At 37.1% G+C, this 10,323-nt stretch overlaps 1 protein-coding gene across 1 annotated transcript in view; it reads right to left on the bottom strand.

Annotated features, from left to right (window-relative positions):
* Window positions 1-444: 444 nt before the first annotated feature.
* Window positions 445-10,323, bottom strand: part of PGAP1 (post-GPI attachment to proteins 1) — a gene marked incomplete at its 5' end in the record, with an annotated part of 23,717 nt that continues 13,838 nt past the window's right edge. The window contains 11 exon segments of the mRNA XM_009079060.1: window positions 445-583; window positions 1,383-1,487; window positions 1,840-1,950; window positions 3,900-4,022; window positions 4,024-4,167; window positions 6,037-6,234; window positions 6,453-6,543; window positions 7,219-7,312; window positions 8,341-8,379; window positions 8,759-8,867; window positions 9,843-9,909. Of these exon segments, the coding sequence (XP_009077308.1) occupies window positions 445-583; window positions 1,383-1,487; window positions 1,840-1,950; window positions 3,900-4,022; window positions 4,024-4,167; window positions 6,037-6,234; window positions 6,453-6,543; window positions 7,219-7,312; window positions 8,341-8,379; window positions 8,759-8,867; window positions 9,843-9,909 (1,220 nt within the window).

Here is a 10,323-nt window from a genome sequence, read left to right as displayed (position 1 = left end):
TGGCTGTGTAGTTTTTGTGATAGTCACAGTGTGCTTGAAATGTATTGAGTTTTAACCAGCATACTTCAGACCTGCAGGAGATGCAAGTTCAGAACATACACACTGTATGGCACAGTGAGTAAAAGAAGTCTGTTTCAACAAAGCAGTAAAGTGAAATATCAAAGTGTCTACAAGGCAGAGTATTGAGATGTTGTACTGATACGATTTATGTGCTTACACACAGTTAAATCACTTTGTTTTCAGAGTCAGGAAATAAACACCATGAAAAGTTTTCTAAGCAACATGAACAGAACCAGGAACGTTTCCACAGAGTATTCACAGTTCTGTCCTCTTTCACACATAATGTAAACTACTGATGATATTAATTCAGGCATTTCTTTGTTGAACTTTGCCCCATCTCCAGTGTTAAATTTCCAGGGTGCACTGTCCTTCCCATGAAGAACACTACACAATACAGCACAGCACGTGTAGGAGAAGAGAAAAGGTCACAAAGTGTGGTACTCTGTACAAATGCATTCGTCCAAAGGCCAGCATTGCAACAGACAGAGGGAGTGGAACTTTGGCTGCAATCCTCAAGAGTTTACTGTAGGAATACAAAGACAAATATCACCATTTTTTGTATGCAAATACCATAATTCACTTTCCTATTTCAAGGCTTTGTTCATTTTTGAAACTAAACAGATAGATCTAATGGGCAATAACCATTGACTCATAACCAAGAGAAACTATTCAAAAAGGCTAATCAAATGTCATTTTAAAAATAGTCATATTAATTTAGAAATAAGTTCTCCATAACAAAGAAAGATTTAATGGTTTAGATCACTTGAGATAACATGTACTGGTCAGGAGAGTAAGTGACATTTGTTATTATTCATTGTCACTCATGAAGCATCAACTAATTTCATATCTGAACAAGAAATGCTCTAACCTGCCAGCAAAACCAAGTGCTCAAAACTTCTTAATTCAGTAGAAAACACTGTACTTCCACAAGAGTGCCCATAAGGGGAGCAACAAGAACATAACTACAGTTTTCCTTGTAACTTTGTGACAATAATTGCTAAATGCATTGGGATTCTGTAACATTTGAAAGGATTCAATGAATGTGAATGAAAAAGTCACAGATAAAGTTATGTAACTGACTGCTTAGATAGCATATGCTTCATTTATTTCCATATGTAAGTACAGAGGATTTTCTCCACTTAGCTGCACTAGAGGCAATTTGAACACATTTTACTGAGTCTGTCAGATTTAACCATATGAGTTCACGAATCTCTACATAGGCTGAAAAATTACAGGTCTGTACAGCATAAATTAAGTTTTACCACACAAATGGTAAGTGAAGAAGAGGTAGGAGAACAAAACTAGAGATTAGGCTACAGTACCTTGATTTCACTTCAGAAGTGCTTGAATACATTAGAATTTCTAAAATGCATACGATGATAACAGCTGTGGATCTACATGGATCAGGATCGAGTCTAAAATTGTACCTGCAAACACAAGGTTTAAAAAGATTGTAACTTCTAAGCTAGACTACCCAGTACCATCCACCTTGGGAACAAGCATGTGCTGACAGCAACAAATGTACATGAAATCTACATGGCATCACAGCCTGATCTTAAATCCTCTCTGAACTGTCACTTTCTCCAACATATCACTGATTCAACTTTGCACCTACTTAGACCATAACACAAACCAGATTGAGTAGAAAAACCAGTAATATTTAACGGAAGTCTTTCATACTCTAAGGTAGCTAATAATGTAGTCACACATTTACTATTAATACTTCTTTAAAGGTTCGTGTTCCTTTTTTCCCAACTTGGTGCCACTTTAAGAACTTACCTGAGATTCTTTAACCAATAAACTAGAGATGGCAAGCTGAGCAGCACAATCCATGTGAATAAATTGAGGATTGCAACATGCATCTTCAGACTGTTAACAGCTTCAGCAATGGTTGTATGGTCAGAAGGAGACTGTGCTGCTTCTGGAGCACTGTCCAGCAAGCTCTGGGGTTTGGTGCTCTCCATACTGGCATTCTGGGAAGCTTCTTTTGAGTGGTCTGAACCCTGAAAATAAAAGTCACAAAAATGTGCACAGGCTTGTCAGAACCCATGCTGGGGAAAGAAGAAGGAAAAAACAGCCTAACAGTATCACACCACCTCTGATTTTGCAAGAAAATTTGCAATTTATGCCTCAAAAGGCCATCAAAAGTGAAGTTCAGTAATTCAGTTTTAAAGCATCTAGATTTAACCAGAAATTTCTCATACACTAATAGTCTATATGTCTTTGGAAGAGAAGAATGGAGAGTGGAGATGCCCTGACAGCAATGCAGTGGTAGGAAATGGAGTTCCTGGAAGGGGGAAGAACAGAATAAAAGGAGTAATAAAGCGTAAGGGTGAAAAGTCACAGATGGTCATTCACAGAAAAGATATAAGACGTAATGCAACTGAGAGTGAAATACTAGCTGCAGGAATAAATAGCAAAGATATAGTAGTGAGTCGGCAGATACTAACTTCCAATGACGGGGAAAAAAACCCCAAAAATGAAACAAAACAAAATTATATGGAGATGAAAGGAGAGGAGAGAATTTAAGCACACAAAAATGCTACTCAAAGAAACCCAAAGAAAAATTTCAACAACTTTTTCAGGCATGTTACTTTAACTGTGTTCTGTTTTAGCAAAGAAGAACAGGTAGTTCTGGCTTCTCCTTTGCATCACATATTCAGCAGGTGAACTACAGCTGTCCAGTCACAGCAGCACAACTTGGTTCTACCAAGGCAAGATGAAAACAATCCATAATGCCTAAGTTTGCCAAGCAATTTTTGGTCACAGTGTGGAACAGAAGCAGGAAACAGACTTACCCTGTTGCGCATGTTTTGTTCTGCTCTTACGTTCACATGCAGTTTGATAACCTGTAAGACAGTTCAGCCTTTTTAGCAATGTTTCTTCACACAAAAGCTCCAGTATAGAAAAAAACCCTGAAGGCTCATTATTTTTTATTCTGTTTTTTATAGCTGGATGATTCTAGGGCCCCAATGGAGCTGCAATGCAAGAATTCCCTCTCCCTTTTTTATCAGCAGTATCCAAAGTGCTCTATTAAGGAAGGATTTCCAAACACAGAGACAAAACTTAGGTTGTTTTGCTTTCTCCTGTTCTACTATGCTGAACAGAGAATACAGAGGGGGAAATCTGCATATTCCTCACCTTCTCCTGCTAATTTAGTTCTACTTCACTTCCTGCAGAAACCTATAAACAGGCCACCTAGGAGAAGTTCCATGTCAGAGATGCACTGCAGAAGTGATGTCACCATGGGGACATCCTTGGCAGGGTAACCTTGTGTCACAGTTAGAGCTGGTGCTGTTCCTCAGGCTGTGCTTGCAGCTGCCACCTACCTGCTGCAGACACCTGAGAGCTGCTCTGTGCCCCACTCCCAGAGGCAAGCTCCCTGCTCCCCTGGGAGCTAAGTATAGCAGCTAACAGTTCTATAGCCGTAGGGTGAATCAGAGGAGTTTGATGCTGTGATGCAAGAAGACCATGGAAACTGAATGGCAGGGACTAAATATGGATCTCTGTGCCACTACCCAAGGGATCAGATTAGACATACAAGAAGACTTTCCTAATTCTTCAGTATATCCACCTTCCTTCCCTTTACTCCATAAAGATTCGTGAAAAGTCTTTAAAGATATAAAGTATTCCACAGAACACACATTTCAAGTCCACCATTTGCTAAAGTTTCTCTTCCAGGAAGTTATTAGTCTTTGATTTCATAACATTACCTATCCATAAGTTAAGAACTGCAGTTCTGTGCACTGTCATAGTGGGCACATGGGACCATGGATTTCTTTGGAGGAGGTGTTAAAAAAAAATAAAAAAGAATCTAAAAATGACAAGATTATGAGAATGACAAATTGAAAAAATACCTATTTCAGGTATGAGAATAATTACATTTCTTTTCTGTACGAAAAATGGTTTTGCTTTTAACATGGGGGTAATTCAAAGCATCCAAAGTTTTCCATTCAGATAAAAAGGTTCAGTACCTTAACCAAATAGTGAAGATAAACAATGAATACAGCAAATGCACCACAAGTGGTCCAGCTAACCAAAGCAAGAGATAACACCCCACAGAGTCTTCTAGGTGTAATCAGCTTATCTTTCTGAAGCACAGTTGGTCTAAAAAAAAAAAAATAAATTAAAATAAATAATAAAAAAAAAATCAAACACAACTACCATTATACCTTTGTCACATCTTATAAAGATCAAACAATAGTTCTGTGAATGACTAAAAAGAATAAATTGTTCCTGAATATAGATTTAACACTGGAAAAATAAAGTTTGACGAATGTTAACATACATATTAACTGCTGCATAAACTACTTTGTAAGAAAAACTTTATCAAATGAACTAACAAAACAGTATTACAACTTCTAGAATGCATGTCTGTAACTAATTTATTACTTGTTTGGGGAACATAGGCGATATATTGGTGAACATAAAATAGTACAGCTGAATACCACAGTAAGTCTCCAGGAGGTTCACTCTGTGAAAAACACAGTCTGAGACACACAGAAATGCTTATTTTAAGTTTCTGGATTCCAGCTGATATGACTAAAAGACAAACATGAATCTGAGATGACAACGATGGGCTGAGAAGGTGTGACAATGAAGGGAACGTGGTGGGGAGGAAGTGCAACAGAGCTATGAAAAAGTCTGTACTTTTTGTATATTACAGTATTAAATAGACATTGAAAATGGAAAAAAACAGTGTTTGGAAAATTCAGCTGTAAGAGCCTTTGCAGCAAATACTGAAAATCATCACCAAAAGAAGCTGACAAGAACAAAGAATTCCACAGTGCCAAATTCTTTACTGCTGGCCATGTCAGATCATTTCAGAACACTAAGCAAAACTCAAATGAACACTGTAGACTTTAGAGAAATTTATAGAAAAATTTGGGGTTTCTTTTTTCCCCATGAAATTCAGGAGTAGCTCAAACCCATGTAAGGTATTAGAACTGTGTCAGGCACTAGAATTTAAAAAATGAACCTTCTGACTTACAGGTAGGCACACAAAATCTTCTTTTCCTACCTCTGCCCAAGGCATTCTCAGGGTGGAAATCAAAAGATTTAATGAAAAGAGTATGGAATTGAGATAAAACCTTAAAAATTTAGTAGGAATAATTTCAAAACTTACAAGTTCATCAGTTTGCCACTTAAAACTAATACTGAAGCATCCACTGTGATTTATAAACAAGATGGCTGAGAAAAAATAGCTGACACTACATTTATTATTTAGTCAAAACCAGAAGTGCCAGTGATGAAATAAGAAATACATCATTTAGTGGATATTTACTCAACCAACTCTCTGGAGACAGAGAGTTGCCTCAGGTCTAACTGAGGACTGTTACTGTGTCAGAGCAACCAAACCACTACAACTCTGACGTGGAATAAGCATGTTATCAGGTTTACTCATTTACTCTTTCAAAATCTTTTTCTCTTCCTCACTTGTTTAAAACTACTTCCCTGTTTGAACACTCACCTATACAATCAAAACCATTCCAGTGTTCTTAGGTGTATATATATAACTGATCAGCCTTGTAGAGTAAAATGAACATCCAAGGAGATTTTGTTTTAGAAACCTGTTTTACTGCAGTTTATCCAGTATCAGTGGTGAAGAATGGATTCTAATTACTAGAGTCCCTATTCTAAATATGTACATTTATTTTTCTGAGCTGCTCAAAAGGGAAAGTTCAGTTGCTTTCTTCTGCTCAAGTTTTCCTCAAAAGCAAACTGAAAACCTTTGTAACAGCTGAGGAAGGCAACAAGAAAGCCATTTATTTTCCCTTTTGGAGAAGTGGAATAAGGAAGGAGGCAATCATCATATTTTTTTACTTCTTAACACTATGAAAGCCATATGTCTAAAACCATGTATGAACTACATTGCAGAATTCAATCTGCCCAAGTATTCACATAAGCAAACAGAAAACATTGTCAGGGTCAAAATCATCTACAGGAGCATAATTTTATAGCATCATGTTGCTTTACCTAATCAGGGTTAACCATAATGAAGAGAAGAGTCTCAGAGATGTAGAGAAAAATACAGCACTCCAGTAAGCAATGCCTGTCCCAAAAAGAAATAGAATCAGGGACACAAGGGGGAACCATGCATCCTGACTAGTCAGCACAGCAGCATCCACCTCTGGCAGGGACAGTGACTCCCACATCTCTCTAAACCAGTGAAACCTGCCAAAAACATGAAAGCAGTGTTATTTGTCACTCCCAGCGGCTGTCAGAGTAAAGTATCTATCAACTATTCCTCCTACTACAGCCTTGCAAACAAAGTCACAGGCAGGTGTTCACAATGACTAGATACAAAACAACATTCCTCCCCAGCAACAGTTTTACTGGAACTTCTGTTTCGGAAACTGCTTTATATAAATAAACAAGTCATGCAAACTCACCCCTGCAGAAACACAACAACGCTTATAAGAGGTTCTACTTTGTAGGGCTTAGCTGTCCTAACTAGTTCAAGGGCAAAGTCTGAACACTGGCCTAGAATCAAGAACAAAGAGCATCTATAGTTACAGTTTTGTCATGAACTTCAACAAAGATCATCCACAACAAAAAACAAACTCAGACAACACTTTGAAAGTTTACTGGAAAACAGGATTGGCAGTACTGTTATAGGACATGGCTGGCTGCATTCTTCATCATCAGTGATTCACTGGATCACTCACACTAGGTAATATGTCACAAGAACTTCTAGAGACATCATGGAGTTTGTTACAAGCACCACCCAAATTTAAATTTAACCACATTTTCTCTGAAGACATGGCTCAAAACTATTCTGCCAATCTCATCTTTGTGCAAGAAATAAAGTGTTTTCTGCATATTAAAATATTTTAAACTTTAAATAAACTTTAAACTTAAGATATTTTAAACTTTTACATGTATTTTTTAAGAGGACTTCTGTTTATTCCAAAATATTGTGCAACACCAATAACTGGCAAATAAGGGACTTCAAAATAAAATAATCTGCTACAACACAACCTTAAGAATTGCCAGCAAACAAAAAACAAACTGAAGAGCATGGATCCAAGTATTTGCATATGCTGAATGATACTTAGCTTCAACCAATTCACAGCCAGCTAGTCTTTCATCAGTAAACTGGGTAGGTAATTTCTCTAAAAACACTTGTGACAGAAAAAACTAATTCTAGAAAGTTACCTGTTGATCTCAATGTCCTCAGCTGTCCTCCATAAGCAAGAAGAATATTAGAAACAATATAGACAGGAAAAGCACCAGCATGGAACCTTATGATCTGAAAGACAAGGATATGAGGATAACTGGTAAAATAAAAATTTATTAAAAAACACACACACAGATATTATCATGACGCCAAGATAATAATGTGATGAGAAAATCTTTCTTAAAGGATTCAAACAGTTTCTCATTTTGATGCATTTGACAATCTTCACTGGCAATTAATGTTACTATGGAAAATACTGGAATCTCTCATAAATGGCTAATGACCAAATTTTAAACAAATGTGCTTTTTTCCTAGTCAAGACAAATGTTTAAAAAAATAAACTATCACATTTCAGTAAAGTACATTTAAAACAATTAAAAGGCCACTTTCCAAGCAAAATCTGCATATAGTTATATATGTTTTTAGGCAAAGAATTTTGAGAAGCAATTACATGTGTGTTTTAATTGGCTTCCACTCTCCCAAGTCATGATTAATACACAAATAGCACACAAATTCATCTAAAATAACAATAAAATTAATATCCTTCATACATGCAAATAGACAACTTGCCAGTAATATTCCAGCACTCACCTTAGGTGGTTGCAAATGGATTACTTATGAGAAGCAGCAAACTACAGATGGCTAAGTCTATTTTTACAGATACCATGCTGAAATGTATTCTTCATTGATAACCAAAGGAAATTTGTTGAAAAGGAGCATATGGATCTACTTAGACTTTTTTCCCTAACTTTTAATTGATGCCAAATGTATTTTAAAGTCTACTGACTCATCAGGCAAGAAAGTTAAAGTGACCTACAGTGTCATCCCTTTACAGATACTGAGCTAACCACAAAGCCAAATGCTCCACATTCACAGTAGCTCTTTAGAGCTAAAGTGCTTTTCTTCTCCTCTGAAAGCTGAGGCCTGACATTTATCCAGATGAGATACCTTGCCAAGTGACAAGGGTGAAAAATGGTCATTGAGTAGCATTCCTCTTGGCATCAAGAAGGAATCTAAGTGCCACAGTAGGGAAGGGAGGAAGCAAAAATTTCTATAGAAGCTACTGACATAGAAAACAATTTAGTATTAGGCTTTCTTACTTGCCCAAGAACCTGTGGAAGTGATGTCTTCAGAACTACCTTGATTAGGGAAAAAAAAATAAAAATCAGTATTTTATTACTTTATACAACAGTGAAGCATAAGTACAAATTAAGTTTTGAGAAGCTAACTAAAGTATTAGACTACAGCAATCCCACAACCAAAACGTGTAACAGCTTATTACTGAGTTCTTAAAAACAAATGCTTTCAAGTTTTCCTAGAGAGTCCAACTTTCAGTATCACTCCAACTGCTGCGAAATACTTGTAACATGCACTCCGTGCCCCAAAAAGGCCAAACAGCCCACCCTGAGGTTTGCTTAGCATTCATTTTGATTAATCAGTCATGTGTTTTCAAAGACTGAATTATGCCAAATTATACAGTAATGCAAACTAGCTATAAAATAAAAGTTTATTACTCACTTGGTACTGGCAGTCTGAGGAAGAGTGGATATTTAACTCTGGAACCCTGCTGTCATTTGGAGGCTGAGCAATGTGCAGCTTTGCAGAGATCTCAGTAAGAGATGGAACTCTGAAACAGAAACTTACAATGGGAACTGTGGTCCTTGTCATCAAAAAACAGAGTCAAACAGGCCTTAGTGTTTTTTTCCTAGTCAAGACAAATGTTTAAAAAAATAAACTATCACATTTCAGTAAAGTACATTTAAAACAATTAAAAGGCCACTTTCCAAGCAAAATCTGCATATAGTTATATGTGTTTTTAGGCAAGGCAGACCTAGTGCACCTAACGTCACCATGAGCTATGAGTGAAGTGGTATAAAGGAAACTGTTCATCCCATCACAAAGAACTACAAAACATTCTCAATCCTCCCTCCTCTGGAGCACCCAGGGGTGTGGTAGTAATGAAAACACACTGCCTCACAGCACATGGAAATGAGCCCAGTGAAAGGAGTGGAAAGGACAGATTCCCAAGAGCACAGTTCAGCTTCCTGCAAGTATTATGCTGTTAGAAAATACAGGGAGTACAAAGGGAAATCAGGAGGTATCCTCAAGACTTCTAAAATAAAGAGGGAAGAGAGTTTTCCAGCCATCTAAAACAAAGTCAGGTTGTTCAGCTTCAATTCATAAATGACGTATTTCAAGCCATATAATTTGATTATGTCAGGACTGTGCTGCTGAAGCAAACTCAGGGCTGCAGTGTGGCCCAAACCCTGGCTCAGAGGCAGCAGCCAGCATCCAGAGCAGCCTCCATTTGCCATTCATGAGGGGACAAAGGATCATGCTGAGAATTTCAGACCAGGAAAAATGACTTATTTTTTGAGAATATTACTGAGAACCATTAAGCAAGCAATTAGCAGGTATTGTTATTCTGAGGAAAAGTCAAAACAACTTTGTCAACAAGGGCAGAAAGGTAAATAAGGAACAGATGCAGAAGCCAAACACGTAAGACTGGAGAAACTGTCTCATATCAGAAATATTACCACAATGGGATGTAAACACTCTTCAAAAAATATACCAAGTAAGTTATAATTGGTAAAGTCCTTACTTTGCTACAGTTATTGAGTCTTCATGTGACCAGGGTATGTGAAGTCTGTAAACACTAGGTTTTCTTTCTGAAATAGAAAAGGATGAAAAAATGTAAAAGTAGCTAAGACCAAGACATGGTAACTGTATCTAAAAACCACAATGCCAGTAAAACAAAGGTGGCACACAGATCACTACAGGAATCACTGGGTCTGCAGCTACATTGCAATGCAGATCAGTGAGTTAACAGTAAACAAATAGGACATTTTTAACTCATGCTGTTACAGAACAGTGAAACATCATTGTTTAAAGGAAGGACAGTTAAGAGAAACCTTCTGATTTTCAAGACAAAACTGAAACCTCAGTCTAATAAATCCATCACTTTCTTTTTCTGAATCAGAGCCCTTTAGCCACCCATCCTGTTTCGCTTATGTAGCTCAACATTTAGAGTCCCATAATTAGCAAATCAAAATCCTAGCCAAATGTGCATTTCTTGAGAAACA

This window comes from Acanthisitta chloris, unplaced genomic scaffold (genome assembly GCF_000695815.1).
Source record: "Acanthisitta chloris isolate BGI_N310 unplaced genomic scaffold, ASM69581v1 scaffold41210, whole genome shotgun sequence".
In the NCBI taxonomy this organism is placed as follows: Eukaryota; Metazoa; Chordata; class Aves; order Passeriformes; family Acanthisittidae; genus Acanthisitta; species Acanthisitta chloris.
The sequence above is the reverse complement of the archived record's forward strand: the minus strand, read 5'-3'. Positions and strand labels throughout refer to the sequence as shown.